This window comes from Cetorhinus maximus, chromosome 4, assembly GCF_964194155.1.
Source record: "Cetorhinus maximus chromosome 4, sCetMax3.hap1.1, whole genome shotgun sequence".
NCBI lineage: Eukaryota > Metazoa > Chordata > Chondrichthyes > Lamniformes > Cetorhinidae > Cetorhinus > Cetorhinus maximus.
The window spans coordinates 52,106,364-52,134,092 of record NC_135882.1 but is presented as its reverse complement, the minus strand read 5'-3'; the positions used below and the strand labels follow the sequence as shown (position 1 = coordinate 52,134,092).

The 27,729-nt window shown below is 44.8% G+C and overlaps 1 protein-coding gene across 5 annotated transcripts in view; it reads left to right on the top strand.

The window, feature by feature from the left end:
• The first annotated feature begins 5,341 nt into the window (after window positions 1–5,341).
• med30 (mediator complex subunit 30) overlaps window positions 5,342–27,729 on the top strand; it is a 34,784-nt gene continuing 12,396 nt past the window's right edge. Inside the window, exons 1-3 of one of the 5 annotated variants that reach the window (XM_078540188.1) lie at window positions 5,342–5,457; window positions 5,616–5,705; window positions 12,941–13,148. In XM_078540188.1, coding sequence (XP_078396314.1) covers window positions 12,978–13,148 — 171 coding nt within the window. In that variant the 5' untranslated portion in view covers window positions 5,342–5,457; window positions 5,616–5,705; window positions 12,941–12,977. Of the gene's footprint in view, window positions 5,706–12,940; window positions 13,149–27,729 lie in introns of all 5 variants that reach the window. The other 4 variants (XM_078540187.1, XM_078540191.1, XM_078540189.1 and 1 more) reach the window with 4 other exon arrangements.

Genomic DNA, 27,729 nt, shown 5'->3' with positions numbered 1-27,729 from the left:
TAATTGTTCAAAGGACAGTTAAGAGTCAGCCACATTGTTGTGGGTCTGGAGTCACATGTAGGCTAGGCCTGACCAGGTAAGGACAGCAGGTTTCCTTCCCTAAAGGGAATTAGTAAACTAGATGGGTTGTCACAACAATCAACAATGGTTTTACGGTCACCAGGTTTTTTATTGAATTCAAATTCCACCATCTGCTATGGCGGGATTCAAACCCGGGTCCCCGGAGCACTACCCTGGGCCTCTGGATTTTTAGTCTAGCGACAACACCACTCACACCATCATCTCTCCCTCTTCTCAGTAGAAATCGGGGAACTGAGATGAATGGTGCATACAGGAAGAACACGGTGCTGCAGTCATTGTTGTAGTCGAGGTTCCTGATTTTGTAGTTCTCATAAGAAGAATCACAGAATGTGATGTCCAAAACAATAGGAACATGCCCAGAATCCTTGTACTAGTAACCGAGTTAATGGGAGGAAAGGTCTTGTAACAGTCTCTATCATGAGGAACTAAGTATTTGACAAACTAATGGGACTAAAGGCAGACAAGTTGCCAGAGCCTGATGGCTTGCATCCAAGGGTTTTAAAGGAAGTGGTGGCAGGGATAGTGGAGGCAGTAGTCGAAACATTCCAGAACTCACTGGATTCAGGGAGGATTGCAGCGGATTGGAAAACTGCTAATGTGACGCCTCTGTTCAAGAAGGGAGGGAGACAAAAAGCAGGAAACTATAGGCCAGTCAGCCTAATATCTGCAGTTGGGAAAATGCGAGAGTATTATTAAGGAAAAAGTAGCAGGGCATTTAGAAATGCTTAACACAATCAAACAAAGTCAGCATGGTTTTGTGAAAGGGAAATCATGTTTGACAAATTCGCTAGAGTTCTTTGAGGATATAACAAGCAGAGTTGATAAAGGGGAACCAGTAGATGTAGTGTATTTGGATTTCCAGAAAGCATTTGATAAGGTGCTACATTAAAGGTTATTGCACAAGATCGGAGCTCACGATATTGGGGGTAATGTATTAGCATGGATTGAGGATTGGTTAACACACAGAAAACAGACAGTCAGGATTAATGGGTCTTTTTCAGGTTGGAAAGGCGTAACTAGTGGAGTGCCACAAGGATCAGTCGTAGGGCCTCAATTATTTACTATCTATATTAATGACAAGGAGGAGGGAGCAGAGTGTAATGTATCCAAATTTTCTGATGATACAAAAATAGGTGGGAGGGCATGTTGCAATGAGGACATAAGGAATCTGCAAGGGGATATAGACAGGTTGAGGGAGTGGGCAAAAACCTGGCAGATGGAGTTTAATGTAGGAAAGTGTGAGGTCATGCACTTTGGTAGGAAGAATCACAATGCAAACTATTATTTAAATGGAGAGAGACTCCAAAAAAGTGCAGCTCAGAGGGATCTGGATGTTATTGTGTATGAAACACAAGAAGTTAGCATTCGGTGCAAGTAATTAAGAAGGCAAATGGAATTTTGGCCAGTATTGCTCGGGGGCTGGAGTTTAAAAATAGGGAAGTCTTGTTACACTGTACAGGGTGTTGGTGAGGCCGCACCTGGAGTACTGTGTACAGTTTTGGTCCCCATATTTAAGAAAGGATATATTGGCATTGGAGACAGTTCAAAAGAGATTCACTAGGCTGATTCCTGGGATGAAGGGATTGACATATCAAAAATGGCTAAACAGGTTAGGCCTTTATTCATTAGAGTTTAGAAGAATGAAAGGTGATCTTATTGAAATGTACAAGATTCTGAAGGGGCTCGACAGGGTAGATGTTGAGAAGATGTTTCCACGAGTGGGGGAATCTTGAATTAGGGGACATAGTTACAGAATAAGGGGACACTCATTTAAAACTGAGATGCGAAGCAATTTCTTCTCTCAGAGGTAGTGAATGCCTGGAATTCTCTAGCCTAGAGAGTTGTGGAGGCTAGATCACTGAAAGTATTTAAAGAGGAGGTAGGTAGATTTTTGAAATATCGAGGAGTTGAGGGCTATGAGGAGCTGGCACGAAAGAGCAGTTGAGGTCTGGGGCAGATCATCCATGATATTATCGAATGGCGGGGCAGGCTTGAGGGGCCGAATGGCCTACTCCTGCTCCTATTTCTTATGTTCCAAGTTTGATGAAACCAACCCAGGGAATAGTCAGGGTTAAAGTGACTTAAATAGGAGGCACTGGTGCTCCAATGTGCTCCAGCAACAGTATACCCCTGTAAATTTGCACTTCGTCTCCTCCAGGTTTTTGGGGTTGGAGGAGAGAGTTCATGGTCTGAAGTTGTTGAACTCAATGTTAAGTCCAGAAGGCTGTACAGTACCTAATCGGAAGATGAGGTGCTGTTCTTCCAGTTTGCATTGAGCTTCACTGGAACGTTGCAGCGGGCCAAGTACGGACATGTGTGCATGAGAGCGGGATGGAGTGTTGAAAAAGCAAGTGACAGGAAGGTCTGGGTCATGCTTGCGGACAGACCAAAGGTGTTCTGCAAAGCAGTCACCCAGTCTGCGTTTGGTCTCTCCAATGTAGAGGAGACCACATAGGGATCAGCGAATGCAGTAGGCCAAATTGAGCGAAGTGCAAGTGAAATGCTGCTTCACTTGAAAGGAGTGTTTTGGCCCTTGGACAGTGAGGAGGGGGGAAGTAAAGGGGCAGGTGTTGCAACTTCTGCGATTGCATGGGAAGGTGCCGTGTGAGGGGGCTGAGGTGTTGGGGGTGATGGAGGAGTGGACCAGGGTGTCCCTGAGGGAACGGTCCTTACGGAATGCCGACGGGAGGGGTGGTGGGGGTGAAGGGAAAATGTGTTTGGTGGTGGCATCATGCTGGAGTTGGTGGAAATGGCGGAGGATGATCTTTTGAATGCTGGTGGGTGAAAAGTGAGGGCAGGGGGGATCCTATCATGGTTCTGGGGGGTGGGGGGAGAGGAAGGTGTGAGGGCAGAGGCGTGGGAGATGGGACATACATGGTTAAGGGCCCTGTCAACCACTGCGGATGGGAAACCTTGGTTAAGGAAGAAGGAAGAAATGTCAGAAGCACTGTTTTGTAATGCAGCATCATCGGAACAGATGCGACGGAGACGAAGGAACTGAGAGAATCGGATGGAGTTCTTACAGGAAGCAAGGTGTGAGGAACTGTAGTCGAGGTAGCCATAGGCTTGTAATGACTATTGGTGGACAGTCTATCAACTGAAATTGGGACAGAGAGGTGAAGGAAGGGAAGGGAAGTATCAGAGATGGACCATGTGAAAGTGATGGAGAGGTGGAAATTGGAAGCAAAATTGATAAATTTTTCCAGGTCCAGAAGAGAGCATGAAGCTGCACCGAAACAGTCATCGATGTACCAAGAAAAGAGTTGTGGGAGGGGGCCTGAGTAGGACTGGAACAAGGAATGTTCCACATACCCATAAAGAGACAGGCATAACTGGGGCCCATGCGGGAACCCATAGCCACACCTTTTACTTGGAGGAAGTGAAACGTTTAAGGAGAAATTGTTCAGTGAGAGAACAAGTTCAGCCAGACGGAGGTGAGTGCTGGTAGATGGGGATTGTTCGGGCCTCTGTTCAAGGAAGAAGCGGAGAGCCCTCATCATCCTGGTGGGGAATGTAGGTGTAAGGGGATTGGACGCCCATGGTGAAGAGGAGGCGGTTAGAGCCAGGGTACTGGAAATTGTTATGATGTAGGGCATCAGAGGAATCACGGATGTAGGTGGGAAGGGACTGAACAAGGAGATAGAGAACGGAGTCAAGATAGGAAGAAATGAGTTCTGTGGGGCAGGAACAGGCTGACACGATCGGTCTGCCGGGACATTCCTGTCTATGGATTTTGGGAAGGAGGTAGAAGCAGGCTGTTCAAGGTTGGGAGACTATGAGGTTGGAAGCTGTGGAGGTAAGATCTCCAGAGGAGATGAGGTCAGTAACAGTCCTGGAAACAATGGCTTGATGTTCGGTGGGGGGTCATGGTCCAGGGGGAGGTAAGAGGAAGTGTCTGAGAGTTGGTGCTCAGCCTCTGCGAGGTAGAGGTCAGTATGCCAGACAACAACAGCACCACCCTTGTCAACAGGTTTGATAACGAAGTCAGGGTTGGACCTGAGAGAACGGAGTGAGGCAAGTTCAGAAGGAGACAGGTTAGAGTGGGGGAGAGGGACAGAGAAATTGAGACGGCCGATGTCTCGCCGACAGTTCTCAATGAAAAGATCAAGAGCAGGTAAGAGGCCAGAGGGAGGGGTCCAGGTGGAGGGAGAATATTGGAGGCGGGTGAAAGGATCCGTTGAACGGGGAGAAGACTCCTGCCCAAAGAAGTGAGCATGGAGATGAAGACGGCAGAAGAAGAGTTCAGTATCGTGCCAAGCCCGGAATTCATTGAGGTGTGGGCATAAGGGTATGAAACTGAGTCCTTTGCTGAGCACTGAACGTTCAGCACCAGAGAGGGGAAGGTCAGGAGGTATGGTGAATACACGGCAAGGGCTGGGATTAGAAGACAGGATGGGGTCAGAGGGAAGGAAGGGGTGGAGGGTCCTGGATGGGCGTTGGAATCAATGAGTTGTTGGAGCTTGCGTTTCTTAGTACCTGAAAGAAAGAGACAAAGTTTTTTGTTAAGGTGTCGGACGAAATGAAGAATAAAATGAAACTTGGGGTAAGGACAGCTTTGAGATAGGGTGAGTCGGTGCTGCTGGAGGGAAAGGTCGAGTGTGTTCATATGGTGACGCATGGCACTGAGTGTGGATCTCAGGATGCAGTGAGAACAGCAGTCCGAGGAGTGTTGTAAGTCCTGGAGATACCTGTAATCCTGGATGGATTTGAAACATGAGGGATAGAACTTCAGTTGGAATCCACGTGGGGTAAGTCGGAGATGGAGACAGTCACTGAGGAAGGAAATGTGACTGTGAAAGCCGGTTTTAATAAACACCTAGTCAAACATCAGGAGGGAAATGGAAAGCAATGAAGGTGAATGGCCTCATTTGATATTCCTCACAGCTGTGATTGTTTCTTTAACCAATATTGTGCCCTCTCCTTTGTTATTCCCCCTGTAACCTGTCTAAAATCTGCCACCTGGACCCCATCCCTCTTTCTACCTATTTCACTGATATGAATAACGGCCATGATCTACCTTAGTCTGTATGGCTGAAGGCAAGGGGGACACGTTATATTTGCTAAGAGCCACTCCGCTCTAGCCTTTCACTCACGCAGCTCTCGCGAGACTGCTGCGGAGGCGCGTGCTCAGGTGGCCCGCCCCCCCCCCCGCTTCCCGGTCTGTGCGCAGGCGCGGTCTGGTGCTCTGCGCGCAGGCGTGGTTTCAGGCGGTCCCGTCTGTGCGCAGGCGCGGTCCGGGGCTTTATGCGCAGGCACGGGCTCAGGCAGTTTGTCTGTGCGCAAGCGCGGGCTGCAGCTGTGGACGTTTCACACTTGCGTGTGTGTCAATGAGCTGCTGTCCGAGCTCCTTCCTGTGGATTGGGGAACTGGCATGAGGTCGGGTTGTGAGTATTGAAACGAATAACGTTTCAACATCGAGACGGTATTTTGATCTAAACATCAAGCAGATTCATGCTGCGGCCGGCTTCTGGGCTTGTTTATCATGGCTGAAGGAATGACATTTAGACAGATGTCAACATTATTTATTTTTTCAGAAGTTCCACGATTGGCGAGTATTATGAAGTAAATGAGTTCGTGTGGCATTTGTCGGAGAGAGTAATTCTATTGGTATCAACCAACCAAAGGTTTGGATTTTTTTAAAGTGGTACTTGCATTAAACGCGACAGACAGTACTTTTCTTGCGCTGTGATGAACTGGTGAAAGAGTTCACTCCGTGCAGCTGTGTTATGTGCAGGAGCTGAACACATATGTTAGGGTTGCAAATCCAGCATTAACCGCCCTGTAATAAAAAATCTTCAAAGCTGCAACTTTTGTAAGTTGTTAAACATAGAGAAACAAGAGAATGTCTGTATGTTCCCTTTGCTAAAAGATGAAATGCACCTTTTTTCTCTGCCTCGGGGTGCAGGTAGGTCATACTCCTTTAGTTACTGGCTAAGGAGCAGCATTTGCAATAGCCCAGGGTCAGCTAAACAACCCACATAATCTTGGAGGAATTGTATTGTGCACCAGGAATTGCAAGTGAAATGCTGGCATAGCCTACTAATAGACCCTATTAGCTCAGATCAGCATTAAACTATGTTGCCGATGCCACCATTTTAAGCGTAGGTAGCCTGAAGCAATTGCAGCCATGTGTTTCTGACCCGGTTTCTCAGGCGATGATAAACCTCTTGAGGAATGCTTGTTGTTTGCCCTCCATGCACAGCATATCTGAAGCAAGTATGTGCTTGGCATCTGCTGTCTCTTACCTTTTTCTTTTGAGTGTCTAAAATCCCTTGTGTTTAATTTCCCAGGCAGCACATTAATTATGGCTCATAGAACAGTGACTTGCTTCTCAGCATATGTCAGACCACTTTGAATTACCTAGAAGCAGGTACATGAAAATAGTTGAAAGGCAATTAGTTTTTTTTAAACATTTAACGATCTTTTATCTGAGAGGAGATACTGCTGTTTGTTTAAATGAAATTAGTCAGAATTAAAACACTAATCAAGATTGTGATTAGTTTTTGGCATCAGTATACTTTCTTGACATAAAAGAACATTTACTTTACGGGGTGAATATGGACAAGTAAAAGTTAAAGGAAAATTTTTTTTTAGGAGGCTTCTGAAGAGATAGGGCGCATAGTGTTGGAAGAAAATCCCAAAGGAGAGTGACATAATTTTTTAAAATTCATTTGTGGGATGTGGGCATCCATTTAGTGCCCATCCCTAGTTTTCCTTGAGAAAGTGGTGGTGAGCCACCTTCTTGAGCCACTGCAGTCCCTGTGGTGTAGGTACACCCACAGTGCTGTTAGGGAGCCAGTGACAGTGAAAGGACGGTGATATATTTCCAAGTCAGGATGGTGAGTGGCTTGGAAGGGAACTTCCCCATGGTGTTCCCATGTATCTGTTGCCCTCATCCTTCTAAATGGTAGTGGTCATGGGTTTGGAAGGTGCTGCCTAAGGAGCCTTGGTGAGTTTCTGCAGTGCATCTTGTAGATGGTACACACTGTTGTCACTGTGTGTTGGTGGTGGAGGTAATGAATGTTTGTGGATGAGGTGCCAATCAAGTGGGCTGCTTTGTCCTGGATGGTGTCAAGCTTCTTCAGTGTTGTTGGAGCTGCGCTCAGCCAGGCAAGTGGGGAGTATTCCACCATACTCCTGACTGGTGCCTTGTGGATGGTGGACAGACTTTAGGGAGTCAGGAGGTGAGTTATTCGCCACAGGATCCCTAGCCTCTGACCTGCTCTTGTAACCACAGTATATATATGGCTAGTCCAGTTAAGTTTCTGGTTAATCGTAACCCCAGGCTGTTGATGATGGGGGATTCAGCGATGGTAATGCCATCGAAGGTCAAGGGGCGATGGTTAGATTCTCTTTTGTTGAAGATGGTTATTGCCTGGTACTTTTGTGGCATGAAGTTACTTACCACTTGTCCGCCCAAGCCTGGATATTGTCCAGGTCTTGCTGCATTTGGACATGGACTGCTTCAGTATCTGAGGAGTCACGAATGGTGCTGAACATTGTGCAATCATCAGCGAACATTCCCACTTCAGACCTTATGATAGAAGGCAGGTCATTGATGAAGCACCTGAAGATAGTTGGGCCTAGAACACTGGATAAGCACAGCTGCTCTTTCAAAGGGGCAGTATAGGCCTGATGAGCTGAATGGCTTTTTTCAGTGCTGTAAGTTTCTGTGATTCTACGAATAAATTCTTCACAGTTGGGAATAAGATGGACTTGAATGCAGCCTACGCATGCTATCTTTTGACAGTAAGATGTGTGCATATGTAATATGTGTGTGTGCACTTGCCACAATAGAGTGCCTTATATCCAGCTTTGCTGATAACACAAAGATTGATAAAATGGGAGCATAAAATTGCAAGGACACTGATTAATTTCGTGGGCGAAACGACGCCAAATGAATTTTAATGCATGTAATTCTGAGGTTTTCCATTTTGGACCAAAAAACATGGACACGAGTATTGTTTAAATGATGTAAAGCTGGAAACAATGGAGATCCAAAGAGATTTAGAGCTCCATTTACTCAGATCGCTAGGTTAAAGTAGGTGCAAAGAATAATCAAAAATTTCAGGGGAGGAAGTTTTGCAACTATACAAAGCGCAGGTTTGGCCACAACTGAAGTACTGTGCGCACTTCTGGGCACTGCACATCAGAAAGGATAAATTGGCCTTGGAAGGAGTACAGCACAGATTTACCAGAATGTTAGTGGAACTCCCAGGAGTTAGATTATAAGATGAGAATTGCATAAACCAGGCCTACATTTCATAGGAGTTAGAAGGATAAATGATCATTTGATTGTTTTGGGATTGTGATGAAGAGAGACTTTTTCTGCTGGTGACGGAGTCTGGGGCAAGAGACAGGCCAGGATTTTCCCCTCGACGATTTGGGGGCGGGGCCTGCTCGCCGAGAGGAAAATGACGCGGGATGACATCAGGAGGAATCCCCGACGTCATCCCCGTCTGTTTAAGTTTTTAGGAAGGCGGGCGGACAGCGAAATCAGCCGTCCGCCCGCCGACCTGTCAATGCCAATTGAGATCATTGACAGGCTAATTAAAGACCTGCCCATCCAACCTTAAGGCTGGCGGGCAGGCCAGGAGCCCCAGCGGGCTTCTGATAATACGTGAAACTCATCCACCAGTGGGATGAGGTTTCATGTCCGTTTTGTAAAAAAGTAATAAAGTTTATGTGTTTTTTATTAACATGTCCCATCTTGTGTGACATTGTCACATGAGGGGGACATGTTAATAATTTTTCAATGTTTCTATTTTTACACTTAACTTACCTGTCACGAATCTCCCTGAGGCAGGACTTTGCCTCAGAAAGAAGTGCGCTCTTTCGTGCGCATGCGCGAAAGAGCGCACTTTGACAGATGGGGAATCCCCCCCCCCCACCAGAACAGGAAGCGCATAGCCCACTCAAAATGGCGGCGGGCCCTGTTTCAGTGGCAGGGGTCAGCTGGCCGCCAAGCCTGTGGGGCCCGCACACCATCCGAGGACAAAATTCTGCCCTTAATTTTAAAATCTACAGATAGATTAGACACGTCAGATTGGCAAAGGTTGCCTGGAAGATGAATTCATAGAGTGTTTTGAGTTTTGCAAGCACAGGCTGGTTAGGTACGGTCTGTACTTGCCTGTCACGTACAGCGGAAGGAAGATGCTGTTTGATACAATCTGTCAGCCTTTGGGACGTACAGCCTACATACCTAGCATCACCTGTTGCTCAAATTTTTGAGATAGATTACCCTGAATCTATCTCAAAAATCTGAGCACCAGGTGAAGCTAGCTGTTTCATGCTGCTGCTATGCAGTAGCAACATGAGTGATATTCACCACTAACAGGCTGCTGCTGTCAAACCAAAAAGACATTCTGCCTGTCACACATATGAGTAATGTGGTATATGAATTTCAGTGCCAGTGTGATGCTAGGTATGTGGGCCTTACATCCCAAAGGTTGGCAGATGGTATCAAACAACATCTTCCTTCCGCTGTGCACAATAGGCAAGGTACAGACCATATCCAGCCAGCCTCAAAACAGTGTCCAACATTAGATGTGATTCTGCAATTAGACAACATTTGCTAAATAATCCTCAGTGTGCTAAAAATTACGCTGACAACCAATTTAGGATGGTCAGTTGGGCTCGCAGTGTGGCGCATTTGCATGTACTGGAAGCTACATACATTAATACACAGGGCCCTGATCTTTGCAGGCAGAAAGAACATGTAGGCACGATGTGCACGTTTCAGCTAAACAAAATAAGTGATAATCATTCACTGGTTCATTCCTCAGGGCAATGCCTTGACCAAAGTCAAGCTGTCTGGTTTAAAATTTCAAACAATCTTTTGCAGTTAACTATCAGTCACCATTAACTGGTGCATTCACTAAGGCAACGCCTCTACCAATCAGTATCCACTTGCCAACTAATCAGCACTTTCTTCTCCTACAGTATATAGCTGTTGCTTCCCCTGACATTGGTATTCTTGCGATTGTCCTGATGAGTGCAAGACGAAAAGCTTCGACAAAATGTCTTTTTTGACAATACTCATAGCCTTAAAAGGAGTGGATGCTGAAATAAGAGATGCATTGCTGGTAATTTTCCAAAATTCCCTAGATTCTGGAAAGGTCCCATCAAATTGGAAAATAGCGAATATAAAATTCCTCTATTCAAGAAAGGAAGGAAACAGAAAACAGGAAGCTAAAGGCCAGCTAGCCCAACCTCGGTTATTGGGAAAATGCTGGAATCTATTATTAAGGAGGTTATAGCAGGGTGTTTAGAAAATCTTAATACAAACCAGTCAGAGTCAACATGGTTTTGTGAAAGGGAAATCATGTTTGACTAGCTTATTAGAGTTCTTTGTGGAAATGACAAGTAGCATGGATAAAGGGGAACCTGTAGATGTGGTGTTCTTGGATTTCCAAAAGGTATTTGATCAGGTGCCACATCAAATATTACTGCACAACATATGAGCTCATGGAGTAGGGAGTAACATTAGCCTGGATAGAGGACAGTTTAGCTAACAGGAAGCAGAGAGTAGGGATAAATGGATCATTTTCATGTTGGCAAGCTGTTGCTAGCGGAGTGCCACAGGGATGAGTGCTGGGGCCTCAACTATTTCAATTTCTGTCAAGGACTTGGATGAAGGGACTGAATGTATGGTTGCTAAATTTTCTAATGCTGCAAATATAGATAGGAGAGAGGTTGAGAAGGGGGCATAAGGAGTCCGAAAAGGGATATAGATAGGTTAAATGAGTGGGGGAAAAATTTGGCAGATGGAGTATAATGTGGGAAAATGTGAAGTTGTCCACTTTGGCGAGAAGAATAGAAAAGCAGCATATTATTTAAATGGAAAGAGATTGCAGAGGAATCTGTCCTGGTACATGAATTACAAAAACTTAGTATCCAGGAACAGCAAGTGATTAGGAAGGTACATGGAATGTTGTCATTTATTGCTGGGGAATGGAATATAAAAGTACGTAAGTTTTGTTACAGTTGTACATTACATTGGTGAGACCACTTCCGGGGCACTGTGTACAGTTTTGGTCTACTTACTTAAGAAATGTTTTGCATCTATTAGAAGCAATTCTGAGAAGATTCACTCCACTGGGATGTAGGGCTTATCTTATGAGGAAAAGTTGGGCAGGTTGAGTCTGTATCCTTTGGCGTTTAGAAGAATGAGAGGTTATCATATTGAAATATACCAAGACCTTGAGGAGACTTGACATGGTGGATGGCTAGAGGAAGTTTCCTCTTGTGGGAGAGACTAGAACTAAGTGACATAATTTAAAAATAAGGGGTCTCCCATTGAAGACGGCGATGAGAAGAAATTTTTCCTTCAAAGGGTTGTTGGTCTATGGAATAATCTTTCCCAGACAGCAGTGGAGACGGGGTCATTGAATATTTTTAAGGCTGAGTTAGAGAGATTCTTGAGTGACAGAATCAAAGGTTATAGGGGATAGATAGGAAATTAGAGTTGAGGTCACAGTCAGATCAGCTATCATCTTATCAAATGACAGAGCAGGCTTGAGGTGCCGAATGGCCTACTCTAGCTTCTAATCCACATGTTCATAAAATCAGAGCCAGGCCAATCAGCACAGAAGTTAGAAAACCCTTTTTTTCACAAAAAGGGTGGTAGAAGTGTAGAACAGCCTCTCACAAAAAGCAGTAAATGTTAACTGAATTAATAATTTTAAATCTGAGCAATAGATTTTAGTTAGCCAAAGGTATAAAAGGTTATATAGCCAAAGCTGGTAGATTGAGTTAAGATACAGTTCATATATCTGTGTGTGTACCACCACCTTGAAAATAAGAAAACACACTATTAAAATGTTTTTGTTAACTCTAGCAAGCTATAGGTCGAGTATCCTTTATCCGAAATCCTCTGGGCAGATTGCATTTTGGATTTCAGATAATTTAGGTTTTCAGATCTACATATAGACCTAGGCCTAGTTACATAGCAAGGGCCAAAGCCTAGGCTAGCTATAGTCTTAAGTAAGTAAAATGGCTGGAAAAGTAAGATATACCACTGAATAATAAATAGAGGGTACCTGTAATAAGTTCCTACCTGTGGCACAATATGCGATTCTGCTTGCAGGAGAGGGTTTGCGAGGTAAACAGCACAGACAAACAATTAGACTTGCCGTGCTAAAGGTCGGGTGCAGTCGGTGTGGTTCATGTTGGCTCGGGTCAGAGACTTCCCACGCTAAAGGCCGCATTCAGTCGGCGAGGTTTATGTCAGCTTGGGTCACAGAATTCCCACGCTAAATGTCGATGAGGTTCAAAAAAAGTGCGATTTTTGGATGTGTTCAGTTTTCAGATTTACGAATAAAGGACAACCGACCTCTGCTATAAGAGCCTTCATTTTTCGGTAAAATCCTGTTTCTTTTATCATCTGAAATAGATAAGTCCTTGCATTGTAAATCTTAATGCAGACAAACATTTATGTCACCAAATACACAAATTTACAGTTCATTGAGTCAGTAAAAGTAGACCTTGATCACACAGGCAGCAGCTGGAAGGCTACCATGTGTGGTTAACAAACGGGAATGAAATAGCATTTGCGTATATGGCTAATAAGCCTCAAGGGATGGTTTTGTGATGCAACTGCACACATGGGATTCTGGTATCATTACAAACATTGAGTGTGTCTCTATTAGTTAATGGCATCATCTGAACCTCCTGAGTGTTACAGCTTTGATTCTGACAAAGTGAAATTATATCAAAAAGTTTTTATGCATTATCAATCACTAAACAAATTAACACAAACATTTTATGCAATGCACGCAAATAGTTTTCTTAATTTCTAAATGATGTCATCATTTGAAATATTCCTGTCTTCTTGTTTGTGCAAAATCCTTGCTGCCAGAATTTCATAACATTGACGTGTCAGAAGAAAGGGAGTCATGGCAACACCCCCAGTGCCTGGTGCCGGGGTGCCTGGAGCATTTTCTGGACCCCAGGCCCAGGCTGGACGTGAAGTTAATACAGCTTCCCTCTGTCGAATTGGCCAAGAGACGGTGCAAGACATTGTTTCAAGAACAATGGAGATCTTCCAGCTACTGAGGAACATGCAGGTCAGTGACTGCCTTTTACCTATGTTGCATCATTGTAATAAGCGCTGTGAATGGAACAGAATTCTAAAACACAGCAGACAGCCTGGAGTGTCCATGGTAATTTGATTGAGTAATGAACAGTAATACCTTACAGCTTCATGTACCTATGTTGTAGCTGACAGCAAATTACATGAATTCAAGACTAGAAACATTATGTAAGTTTTTGCTGCAAATGACAATTATTCAAGGTTTGTTTCAAAGGTTTCATTACTGTTGAAGCACAAATTCTGTAATAAGATCATCTTTCATGTTCATTCTAAATAACACCTAATAAGAGGCTTTGGAGTGAGTAAATGGTATAGCATTGTATGTTCTGTAATATTTTGATGGGCAGTCAATCTACACTATACTGATGTGAAAATATTTATCAAAAGTGACATATAACTTGACTGTTTAAAATTGGATAACAGTGATGACAACTTGTATTTATTTAGCACCTTTAACATAATAAAATGTCACAGGGTGCTTCACAGGCATATTATGCAACAGAATATGACACCAAGCTACATAAGATATTAGGACAGATGACCAAAAGCTTGACCAAAGAGCATTCTAAAGGAGGAGAGCGGGGTAAAGAGACCTAGAGGTTTAGGAAGGAATTCCAGAGCTTAGGGGCCCAGGCAACTAAAAACATGGCCGCCACTGGTGGATTGATTAATATCTGGGATGCTTGAAGCCAGATTGGAGGAATACAGCGATTTTTTAAAATTCTTACTTGGGATGTGAGTGTCCCAATAAGGCCAGTATTTGTTGCCCACCCCTAATTGTCCTTGAGAAGGTGGTGGTGAGCTGCCACCTTGAACTGCTGCAGTCTTGGACGGTGTGGGGCTGGAGAAGATTAGAGATAGGGAGGGGTAAAGCCATGGAGGGATTTCAAAATAAGGATGAGGATTTTTAAATTGAGGCATTGCTTCACCAGGAGCCAATATTGGGCAGTGAACACAGAGGTAATTGGCGAATGGAACTTGGAACTGTATTTTACATTCCTCCGTCGGTGGGTTTGAAGGCAGGGGGGCTCATAAAATCTAGCGAGTGGCCTTCCTGCTCCTGTCCTGTATAAAATTTTGAAGGCATCGAGTGGCCTGCCCGCCCTTGGGCCTGTTGAGGCCTTTGTGGCCAAAAAATTATCACTTAAGTGCCTCAGCCTGCCCCGCCACTATTTTACCCACCACAGTGGGAGGCCCCCACCTTAGTTTTAACTGCGCAGTTTCATGTCAGGCAAGGAGTGGGGTGGGGAGAACCTCCTTAGTTAGCCTCTTGTACCTATCAGAGGCACACCCCAGCACTCTTTCCCCACTCCTGCCACCTTCATGATCACCCTTTACCCTCCATTCCCCCATGGGAGTTAATAATGGGAATCTAGAAAGAGACAAACTTTGAACAAATATTTTGCATCTGTCTTCATGGTAGAAGACACTAAAAGCATCCCAACAACAGTAGAAAATCAGGAGGCAAAGGGGAGAAAGGAACTTTAAAACTATCACTAGAGAAAAAATGCTGGGCAACTTATTGAAACTAAAAGCTGACAAGTCGTCTCGACCTGATGTGCTGCATCCTAGGGTTTTAAAAGAAGTGATAGTGGATGCATTGGTTGTAATCTTCCAAAACTCCCTAGATTCTGGAAAGGTTTGGGAAACTGCAAATGTAATGCCCCTATTCAAAAAAGGAGGGGTACAGAAAGCAGGAAGCAATAGGCCAGTTAACCTAACATCATTGGAAAAATGCTGTAATCCATTATTAAGGAAGGAATTGGATTAAGGAAAGAAAATAATAGTACAATCAAGCAGAGTCAACATTGTTTTATGATGGGGAAATCCTGTTTGACAAAATTATTAGAATTATTTGAGGATGCAATAAGCGAGATAGATAAAGAAGAACATGTAGCTGTGTAGTGTATTTGGATTTCCAAAAGCTATTCGATAAAGTGCCACATAAAAGGTAATTGCACTGGATAAGAGCTCATGGTGATTAGGATAATATATTAGCATGGATAGAGGATTGACTAATGAACAGGAAACGGAGTCAGGATAAACCGGTCATTTTCAGGTTGGCAAACCATAATTAGAGGAGTGCCACAGGGAACAGTGATGGGGCGTCAACTACTTACAATATATATTATTGACTTGGATAAAGGAACTGAGTGTATTGTAGCCAAATTTGCTGCTGATACAGAAATAGATAGGAAAAGCAAGTTGTGAGGAGAACAGAATCTGCAAAAGGATATAGATAGGTTAAATGAGTGGGCAAAAATTAGGCAGATGCAGTATAATGTAGGAAAATGTGAGGTCATCCATTTTGTTATGAAGAATATAAGTGCTGAGTATTAAATGGAGAGAGACTGCAGAATGCTGCAGTGCAGAAGAGTCTGGGTGTCCTCGTACATGAAACACAAAAAGCTAGCATGCAGGTACTGAAAATAATTAGAAAGGCAAATAGAATGTTAGGCTTGCATGGGTTGGAATATAAAAGTAGGGAGGTCTTGCTATAACTGTATAAGACATTGGTTAATACCCACTACCTGAATACAATTGAAACACCCGATTAATATACCGATAACACACAGATCTTAAATGATGAGGTACAGCTGTCTGACTGAAAAATGTTTGCTGATGTGCGCTATGAAAAGTTTTCATATGCAGTTTTAGATTTTTGCCACTAGGGTGTGTTGAACTACAGGATATAATCTGCAATTTCTGTAATTTTGAGTATATTTAAATCACAACATTTCCTGTCATATTTTGCAGAAATGGTTCCATTTACTATTGATTAGGGTGCAGTAGGTGTATTGTGGATGTTTCTCTTGTGTTCTTTTAATTGCAATTTTTTATTAATTTTTGTAGGGTGAAATCTGTATTGGTTCCACTTGAATAATATTAAGAACTACTGTCAGTAAAACAGATGGAGCTGGCGCAAAAACCTCCAATGCCTGTGGACTTTACAATTAACAATCCAGGGTCTTGCTGCAGTAACATAAACAATCAAGCAACATGGCACCGAAATTGGTATAAGCCACTCTTTTGGCCCCTGAACTTTCTCACATATATTGAAGAAATTGCTTCTGAAATCCCAAACTTTTCATATCAAAAAAGACCCATGGGCCATGATATTGCTTTGTGGGTGCCTGCATAATCAGTCATCTGGCTCCTTTGCCCTGGGAGCTGCTTTATTTACATATCTTATGATGGAGAGAGCCCTTGCTGTTTCTATAACTGGCATTTGACGAGGAAAAAATAAGTATATTTATGAGCCTTAAAACTATAGCTAACTCTTGTGCATAAATGTATAATCTCTATCATCAAATCTCAGTGGCTGAATTCTTTTCCACTCAATAAAAACAATGAATGCTTTAAGCAGTTTTTATAAAACTTCATGATTTCCTTTGAGCACTGGATTCCTTTGAGAATACACAACCTGGAAACTGTCTATAATTCTTATCATTTGCAAACACTGAATATGTCATCTAATAACTTTAAAAACATTAATCTCCATGCGATTGAAAACAGCTTTCCTTGGAATCCATACAGCTCTTTTGCAGTAGTAAGTGATCTATTCTTGTTTTATTTGTTGCTCAGTACAACAATTACCTTCAGGGACTTTCACTAAGTGCACTATGTGCCTTCCACATGCCAGTTGGGTCCTTCAGCCAATTATGCTGGAAACCACACACAAGATGATCACTTTTGCATCAATTAAAATGAACTGCAAGTTCCAGAGAATTTCCAACCAATTCTTATGGGCTAGAATAGATTCTCTTTCACCTCACTGAAATCAACGCTTTCTCGTTATCTGTTCTCAATGTGAGATTTCCACATTTTCAGTTTGTGTATTTTGTTGTCCAATTACGTGTTCATTGAGCTAATGTAATAGTTCTGTACTATAAAGGGAGATTAACCAGTCGCCAGTTCAACTCACTGTTGTAACTAGATGTTATGGGCAGGATTTTCTGCCTGTTGGGCGGGCGGAGTGGGAGCAGATAGGCGTGATCAGGTTTGCACCGTCAATTTATGCCAGTGGGCCATTGCAGTCCTGCTGCCGCCCGCCCAGCGTGAATCGCGGCTCGCAAGGACAGCGGGGGTGGGCGGGCGGTGGTGGGACTGCGATGACCACCGGGTCCAATGGCGACCCGACGACCTGTTTTAAAAAGTTGCTGCAGCCTTTGAAAGGCTGCGAACCATGGCTAGCGGAAGAGCTCCCCAGAGCGCTGATGGTGAGCAGGGTAGGGCAGGGGGGGCACTGTGCCCCTCGTTTTTCTGATGATTGCCTTGCTGCCCTCCCCGAGGAAGTGGCAGCATGACGGGAGGCCCTCGTACCCCAGGACGGGAGGAGAAGGACGCCCCACATGACCAAACATGCCTGGGAGGAGGTGGTGAGCTCCCACGACGTGGTACGGCACACTTGGATCCAGTGTCGCAGGTGCTTCAACGCCCTATTGCGCTTAGGAAGGGCAAGTACCATGTTGGCATTGGCCACTTAACCCAGCAAATAGGGTTTTCCACCCGGCACTCCCGCCAACTCTGAGTGTAGTGACTGCATTGAATTATTGATGGCATGTGTCCTTGGTTGGGTGGGCCAGCAGACATTGCCCATGCCAATGTCACCCTGAGCGGGTGGTGAAGAGATGGGTTCTGCCCCTGCAGCATGTGGTACACTGAGACCCACATTACTGTTTTGGGGGTAACCTGGAGGAGCTGCTCCTAGGCGCAGTGCTGGAACTCCAGGACATGTCAAAGTCAGGGTGATGACATGCTGGGAGGGGAGCTTTAAGGTGGCGTGGCACCGATCGATCTGCACTCCACGTGCTTTCGCCTCCTTACTATGGAAGGTTAGACCGTGTGGTGCCTCATGTGATGTAGGCAGCATCTGGCCAATGGTCCGGTGGGGGGGTGGGGGCCTGGCATCTTTGTGTGAGTGTTCGGCAGCAGCGGGGTGAGGAGGCACTGGAGCCATGCAATGTCCCACTCTGGTTGGGGTGGGCCGTCCGCGAAGAGACTCCAGGTACAAGCAGCACTAAGCAATGCTCTTCTCTCCTTTTCAGGAGAAGAATGCACATAACGCTGCCGAGTGGGGGAAGACTGGCGGAGGGCCGGCCCAGGTGGCGATTCTCAGCCACTTTGAGCAGGAGACCCTAGATTTGGAGAGGCGCCATGCGCCCAGGTCCACCAGTGTCGGTGAGGTGAGGTACGTATTCCCAGCAGTGAGATCACCATTGTTCTCCCAACAGCCATTGCAGTGCTGAATGTTCAGTTATTGAAGTTTGCAACATGGCTTGACCATTGCTTATGGAAGGATGAGCACATAATGATCCGGGGGACAGGGATGCGCATTGACATTTTCTCCATGTTAACTGATCCAATGTCCTTGTTCTTCCTTTCAACATCAGCGGAGCAGGGCCGGGAGGAGGAGCAGCAGCAGAGACCCCCTGTCACACCTGAGGGTCCTGAAGTCTCACCAGCGTCACACCTTCTCTGCCAAGCAGGCACCAGCGCAGATACCAGCACCTCGGTGGGAATTAGAACATCGGCTAGTGCCCCGGGGCACAGCAGTGAGAGCACTTCACAGTCGCTGGAGGAGCTGGCAGAGACAGAGTGCCCATAGCACCAGCAGTCAGAGGACTGCAGGGGACCAGGCACATGCTCAGTCAATACCTGATGATGTGCCTCTGGAGTCGTCCGCAACGCAGCAAATGCAAGAAATGCGGCCGGGGGTGTGAGAGCATCTGGTGGAGATATGAGGCTATGCTTGGCTTGGTGTTTGTGGCGGAAGAGTCTACGTGGACTATCACCGAAGCATTGAGCCTCGTGGCGAGCACCATGCGTCCCCCATGGAGACAGTAGCGACTCTCGTGAAGAGGCTGCTCCATGAGACCAATCAGGGCTTCCTGTGGATGTGCTTGGACCAGTAAGCCCTCACATTGGCATTGACCTCAGCTGGTCATTGCCAATGTGGGAGATGGTCTGAGTACCAAGTTTCCCAGCTCAGTGCCCATCCATCCATGATGAGCAGGGAGGTCCAAAGAAACTTTACGTCGGCACAACAGCTGCCTGGCATCTTTGCGGGCACCTCTCAGCGCGCTCCGGATGAGGGCAGCAGCCCCTCTGCCTCTCTGCCAGTGACCGTTGCACCCAGTGAGGCTGCGACGATTGGGGAGATGCCAGCTGTGGAACTGGCAGCTCCCCCTCAGGTGGGACCAGCACAGGCTCCACAGGCTAGAGGACGACCGCCAAGGTCATCAAGGCCAACAGGACAGCAGAGTCAGCAGGCTGTCTCAGTTACTTCTAGCGAGGGGTCAGCATCAAGATGTAGCAACTAAAAACCTAAACATAAGGCACCTTAGGCACACCACTGGTTTATCACTGGTGCTTTTGTGTTGGCCCGCAATGAGGCCTTAATGAGTTGGTGTGATTTTTAACACCTTTGTCATTTTGTTTTCTTAAGTTTCTTTGGTTGTAATATTAAATTCAGACATGTCACCATGGCTGAGGGTGCCTTTTTTCTTATGCAGGTGGATGGTTTCCAATAATGTTATGAGTGTTTTGTGGGACATTCAGCTTTATTAACCAGGCCCTTAGTTAATGTCCCTAACCAGGCAGATTTTGCACTTAGGTATCAAGTATGGAGCCTGCAGCCCAGGCTTGTCCTGGAGGTTCATATGTGGTTTGCTAGCTGAAGGTTCGTTGGATTAAAGCCTCCCGGGTGTCCCTGCCATCCTGGAGTATGACCGGGTCAGCGTCTACCCCTTCAGCATTTCCATGTGCATGCTCATCCTCGGACTCACTACTGGACTCATCGTGTGCAGCTGCAGCCACTGCGTCTTTGTCTTCATCGTCCACAGTGTCCCCCTTTTCCAGCGCAAGATTGTGGAGAGCGCAGCATGCAACCAATATCACCGACACACGGTATGGAGTTACTGGAGTGCACCCCCTGAGCGGTCCAGGCATCGGAAGTGCATCTTGAGAAGACCAATGGCTCTCTGCACCACAGCCCTTGTGGAGCCGTGGCTCCTATTGTACCGCTGCTCAGCTTCTGTTCTTGGATCGCAGAGCGGCGTCATGAGCCATCTTCTGAGGGGATAGCCCTTGTCACCCAGCAGCCATCCATCCAGTCGGGCTGGAGCACTGAAGAGACCCGGCACCTGGGAGTGTCTGAGGATGTAGGCGTCGTGGGAGCTGCCTGGGTACCTTGCACAGACTTGTAGAACCAGCATCCTGTGATCACACACTATCTGCACGTTCATGGAGTGGAAGCCCTTCCTGTTGACGAAGGCACCAGGCTCACCTGCTGGCACCTTGATGGCCACGTGTGCAGTCTATCTCGACGTGGGGGAAGCCAGCAATGGCCGCGAAGCCTCTGGCTTGCCTGGTCCCAGCAGAAGTGGATGAAGGTCAATGCCTGTCTGAACAGAGCGTCTGTAACCTGCTTGACACAAGTGTGGAGAACTGATTGGGAGGCACCGTAAAGATCACCCACCGACCCCTGGAAGAGCCAGAGGCATAAAAGTTGAGGGCAGCTGTGACCTTTAGAGCCACTGGCATGTGGTGTCCACCCGCACGGTTCGCGGAGATCTCAGGCCCTATCATCTGACAGATATAGTTGACTGTCTCCCTTGAGAGATGGAGCCTCCTTCAGCACTACACCTCAGACATGTTGAGGTAGCTGCTTCGCCGCCTGTATACCCTGGCAGCAGGATAGTGGCGTCTTCTGGGGCCCCTTCTGCCTTGGACTATGTCTTGGCCCTGCGCCCCTTGTGCCTGTGCCTGTCCTCTCAAAGGTGGCTCCCTTGGAGGCTGAATGTGCACTCCTGGCCTCCTCCCCCTGCTAGCCCTCCCTCCCTCCTCAGAAGATGTGCCGCCAGTAGAGAGTTCGGCTCCCATTCCCAGACTAAAGGAAGGCTTCCTGAAACGTGCAGGCCCAAAAAAGATTCCTATCTGCAGAGTGCTGACCTGAAGGTTGTAAGTCCAGACCAAGCAGCTGGTATGCGTTTTGAAGTATTGCGGATCACACAGGCAAGTATCAGTAACTTTGAAAAAACAGTATTTGACAGAGTACACTTGTGACCTCACTGAGCCCTCTTATCCCGCCCATGGATGAGGTTTATACAAATGTGTCCTGCCTGTTGTGCCCATGCGCTGACCCGAATATTGCATGGGCGCCAAAAATTCGCTGTCGATTGGCACCTCAAGGGCCTTAAGTGGCCCGTTAATTAATGGTGGGCGTGCACCCGCCCAATGAAATATCGCAGTGACGTCGGGACACTCGCCCGAAGTCACCGCGTGTCATTTTATGCGCGGGCGTGCAGGACCCACTCCCACATGCCAACGGGAAAATTCTGGCCTTTATGTAACTGACTTTTTCTTGCACTGTCAATCTGCTGATTTAGTGCAGCTGTTGACTGCTAGGAAACTTGGAATTTTGTTCACCTGTAATTTAATTTGTTATTATGTAATTTACACTATTTGCTTCATGATGCAAAATTATGGGCAGATGCACCATCCATTAAACCAGAGCGTAGGTTAAGTCCCATGCCTGTGTATGGAGCCCGGGCAGAGTACAGGGTAGGTTCAGGCTGTGGAATAGTTCACAAAGCATTTGGGAGCAGGAAGAACATACTCCCGCAGCTACCTGAAAAAGTGGCACTGCAAATTCATTATTGGTTTGTATGTGTTTTTCAGCCCATGGGCAAGTTTTACTTGGAGCTGGTGTACTTGGTCACCGCCTTTGTCCCTTCCGACATGGCGTGCTTGGCCAGTTCCCCGGGCAGCAGCAGGCACACGGCGGTCTGGATCTCCCGGGAGCTGATGGTGCTGCGCTTGTTGTAATGGGCCAGGTGGGAAGCCTCACCTGCGATGCACTCGAAAGTATAATTCACGAACGAGTTCATGATACTCACGGCCTTGGAGGAGATGCCAGTGTGGGGGTGAACCTGCTTCATCACTTTGTAGATGTAGATGGAGTAGCTCTCCTTCCTTGACCTTCGCCGCTTCTTGCCACTGGTTTCTTTAATGCTTTCTTGGCTCCCTTCTTGGGAGCTGGTTTCTTCTCATTGACCATCTTCAGTTTGTTCATTACTTTGTGGATTTCTACTTGGAGCTGGTGTACTTGGCCACCGCCTTTGTCCCCTCCGTCATGGCGTGCTTGGCCAGTTCCCCGGGCAGTAACGGGCACACGGCGGTCTGGATCTCCTGGGAGCTGATGGTCTGCTGCTTTTTGTAGTGGGCCAGGCGCGAAGCCTTACCCGTGAAGCGCTCGAAAATGTCATTGACGAACGAGTTCATGATGCTGATGGCCCGGGAGGAGATGCCGGTGTTCGGGTGAACCTGCTTCGTCGCTTTGTAGATGTAGGTGGCATAACTCTCCTTTCTGGCTCTCTTCCTCTTCTTGGGTGTCATCTTTTTGATGACTTTCTTGGCACCCTTGGGAGCTTCTGCTTTCTTCTCATCAACTATGGTCAAGTTCAACTTCGGAAACGGAACAAACAGTTTCAGTTTGTAGCCTGTGTCATCTCTTAATTGATTGGTTGACCTCTCACCTCTTCATTTTCATGATTGATTGTCTTATCAATCACAGAGATTGGAGCAGTAAAGCCTGAGAAAGTTGACTGACTAATTGTGTAACGTACACGCTGTAGATACAGAACTTTTGATAATACACATATTGATGAATGATATTAGCTAAATCAGCATCTGCTTAAGAAAAGGCAAGTAAACTAAGTATGTTGTCTTTAAAATGAATTAATAGGGCAATTAAAATGGAATTAAACGAAGAGAACTAATGTTAAATGCAAAAGTGATCAGAGATACTGTAGAGCGGTGTAAAATATGCTAAAACAGATTAAAAGGGCTAATAGACTGTCAAAAAGATAGGATTTTACTGACTGTCCTTTGCTATTAACTATTATAACCATAAAATTACAGAGGAGAAAGCCAGAATTCTGCAGGATAAAAATGGTAGTGAAATTATAGGTGAAGAGAAAACAATTTAAATGCTTAATGAAGTAGCCATTTTGACCAATCCTTGAAATTATGGCAAGGGAGCCAATGGTCGGATCTAACCGCCTCCACCTCTGCCCCTCTCCCCCAAGATGAGGGCAAATATTGATGAGTTCTCAACTACCCTGGGAAATTTCTCCCTTTATGTCCCGAAAGGCCCATTTTCCAGGACCTTGCTACGTGTGCCATCTTCAGCCTTTGGAATCTCAAAGGCTGTAGGATCAGCTTATGGCAGTGGCTAATGCTACTGAATCAGAGAAGATAGCTATTGTAAGACTTGAATTTGAAGCAACTTTATTAAACAACCTGTCTGTTTATTCTTCGATCCAACTCGTGTTTGCTCACTTTTTTAAGACAGTTAAGTCACTCGGCCTTTTCACAATGATGTCTGAAATTTCAGTAACTCGAAGACAGGAAGACGAAGATGCAGTCAGCCTGGACAGCTGATCTTGACAGACTAGTCAACTACAGGAGGGATCACAACTAGGGCTGTTCCTGACTCATGTACACTTTTTAGCAGGGGATACAAATAACAGTCAGAAATGGGCATTTTAGCTGATTTCCAGGTTAGGGAAGGAACAAGGGAGAGGACAGCTACCCTAGCTGAGATCAATTATTTTGTTTACACCATTGACTAATAGTGCAGTGTTACATCATTAGCATATTATGCACTTTTAAAAAATAAATGAGAGCAAATGGAGCAGGCACAAATAAGCATCCATAGGGAGCAGAGTCTGACAAATAGGAATGTTGAGTGCTGGGCTGTAGTCAGATGATGTGGTCTGACCAATGACTTGTTTCATCAACATAAGCTAGGCTTGTATAAGTTGGGGTGCCATCTGTGAGTGGTTGCATAGATTATTAATCTACAAAAAGTGACATTATGATAAGTTGCATTAGCCTTGAGAGTAGCTGCACCATGTTCCCAACTCATTCAGACTAACATTGGCAGACATCACTGAACAGTTACCTATATGGATTAGTGCCAAGAAAACATTGGCATGGAACAGTGCCACAGACTTAATGACATCAATCAGGACTAGGAACTTAGTGTCAAAAACTATCAATTGGCAACTGGAATGGAAATAAATTTGCAAGCATTGATTGACAGAATGTTAGCAATAAATGTCATGTAAATCACATACTAATCACATCCAGTTCCTCAGGAAGCTAACTGCCAGTCTTGCTGTGTGTACTTCACCAAGAAAAAAGTCTTTGTCCCACCAAAGTATTACTGTACTACCGAAATTTCCAGTGTTGGTTAGCACTGAGTACTTCTTAGGCTATGCTGCCATCTGGATAGTACAAACTTAATGCAAAAAGAAATGTAACTATCATACTGTTGTACTTTGGAAATTTTGCCTATTTGACCTAGAAGGAATTTGAGTTAATTTACATGATGTTCCTGTTAAATGAAATGTAGTCCACAAGGGATAAGCTCCTAGCAATTTTCTGTGATTTTGATTTGATGAATTACCTTGTGTACAAGGGGACTAACAGAAATGTGTTTCATGCAGGTCAGATTAGTTTGTCACACAGAGGTTTGTCCAACAATACCCAGAGTTATTTATATCTCTACTCTTAGATTGGTTTTTATACAGAGGTACTGGCAAGGGGCATTAATAGTTAGAAAAAGTGACACTGTAACACCTTCACCAAGGACGGGTGGCTTGTAATGTGAGACAAGGGTTCAGATTGGTTAGTACAATCCTTTGCACAGATAGGATGAGACAGAAGTTAACCTTTGGCTCTTGCTCACTCTAGTGTGCTCTCACTCATATAGTATTTATTTTTTCTTCCTCTCCCTCTATCTCCAGCAGTCAGTTTGGAATAGTCAGAGGCAGGAAACTCTTTTTCATTGTGTCAGTCATTGACTGGAAAAGTGAAATGGGCCTATATCAAAAATAAAGTATGTATTATTTATATTTGAACAGAAAAATATACGTAAAACTCACTGAACCCACTATTCTGCTCAGTTACATATTTCATGTAAACCAACAGAATGGTTTATTTTACAATTGGCTCCGTTTCACCAGTGCTCATCCATCCGCCTTCCAGAATGTAGGAGAAATATGCATAGTACCACAGATCCCAGTGCAATCATATAGCATTTTATTATTAGAGCCTTTGAATCATGCTACTGTATATGCAAATATTGTGCAGTAAAGACATGCTGCTGATTATAGGGGACACAGTGTCAGCCCACAAAATTGATCAGTGATGCTGAGTATGTATGTATCTGGAGCAGATCCGAAATTTGTAACACCCACCCTCCCTGACCCCCTAACAAAGGAGGGTAAGCAGGGGCATTAGTCAAGAAAGTGCTTGTAGCTGGTCTGAATACTCCCAGTTCTGCACTGAGATAAGAAACTAATAATCTTGAGAGCTTGTGTTCCATAGGGTCCCCCCTATTTTGTAACAAGGATGCAAACAAGAGTCTTACACATCCTTTAAATGTATGGTTATTAAACACATAAGAAGCTTTACCAAATCATAGGTTCTGCAGGGAAATTGTTTTATCTTTTTATGGTGGGGGTGGGTGGGAGGAGACTTGAGATCAAATTGAGTTTTCCTTCAGAAGGAACTGACTTGGTGCAAGTTCCATAAAATTAGAATTCTGACCATCATAGAGTTAAGCATATAAATTAGTATTGATGCTGATCATTGTGCTGGACAGTATCATGTAAAGTTTGTTTGGTAATGCACTCGCAAGGGAACATTTAACTTTAGAACTGTACTGTAACTATTTTTCCAGCTCAATGAGGAAGGAAGCAGTGCTGTATCTTGTTCTGGGGCAAATGGAGCATGTTTTAGTGGGAGAGCATTTGAAAAACACTGATCAAAATATCATTAGGCTTGGAATAGATGTCGAAAAAGTCAAGGAACAATCAAAGGTGAAAATCCTCAACTGGAAGTAGGCTAATTTCAGTGTTGAAAAGGTATCTGTCTCAAGTGGAATGGAAACAAAGTTATCAAGTAAAACAGCAGATGAACAATGGGAGGCCTTCAATGCGATGATAATTCAGGTACAGACTAGACACATTCCTATGAGGGCGATGGAAAAGGCATCCAAAATTAGAGACTCTTGGATGCCTAAAGAAATTGAGATTAAAATAAAACAGAAAAGGGAGGCATATGATAAATGTTGGGATCCTAGTACAATAGACAATCAAGTAGAATATATGAAGTGCAAAGAAGAACTGAAAAAGGAAATAAGATAATGCGTGAGGGAAGATTAGTGGGTAAACATAAAAAGGAACACGCGTTTTATAAACATAAAAACAAATGGATAATCAAACAATGGGGCTAGTTAGGGTCTTGAAAGGAAGTTTGTGAAGGCAGAGGGCACGGCTGAGATACTGTAATTTGCATCAGTCCTCACTAAAGAAGTGGATGCTGCAAGTGTCACTGTATAGGAAGATGGTGTAAAGAAATTAGATAAGGTACAAATAGATAAAGATGATGTGTTTAAATACTGCAACTAGCAGGGCTTAAAATAGAAAAGCCACCTGGTCCAGGTGGGTTACATCCTAGGTTGCCAAGGGAACTAAAGTAGTTGTTTTACAGGCTGGAGAGAAGTTTACAGTGGTGTTTCACAGGGATCAGCATCAGGACCACTGCTATTATTGATGTATATCAATGGCCTGAACTTCGGCAAAGGGGTCATAATTTTAATAATCCTTGCAGACGATTCAACGCTTCCAAATATACTAAACAATGAGGATAGTAACAGACTCAGGACATAAAACAGACTGGTGAAATAGGCAGATACATAGCAGCTAGAATTTAATGCAGAGAAGTGTAAAGTGATACATTTTAAAAGGAAAAAAAGGCAAAATAAACTAAATTGTAATGTTTGAAAGTGGGTGCAGGAAGAGAGAGACATGGGGTGGGCTAGTTTCACATACTCGTCTTTGAAGGTGGCATGAAAAGTTGCAATGGCTGTTTTTAGAGGAAAGAATGCATATGGGACCGGTAGCTTTATGAATAGAGGTATAGAGCACAGAAGCAAGGAAGTTATGGTGAACCATTATAAATCATTGGTTAGGCCCCAGCTGGAAACACATGTCAGAAATGTTGAAAAGTATATTTACCCGAATGGTGTCAAGGATAAGCTATGTTGAAAGACCAGAGAAGCTGATGTGGGTCATCATCAAACAGAAAAAGTTAAGGGAGGGTTTGATGAGTTGCTTAAAATTTAGGGGTCTTGTTAGAGAAGATGGGGGGGAAAACTTTTTCCATTAGAAGGAGGGTCCATAACCAGAGGGGAGATATTTAAAATAATTGGCAAAAAAAAAGTGAAGAGAAATGCAGTTGATTGGTATGTTTGTTTCTGATCTTCAACGACTGTATCTTTTTACCTGTGTATGTGAGAGAAGGCATTTTGTATAATGGCAAAGGGAATCGTACTGTAAAACTGTTTACCTTTTCCCTCAGGCCAGGCATGTAACTGCCAGGGTTTTTGGAAGTGGGGAAGGATCTTGCTGACAAGTCAGTATGGGAAAAACATTTCTTTAGTAGGATCACCATTTTAGTCTCTGACGACCTGTTTCTTA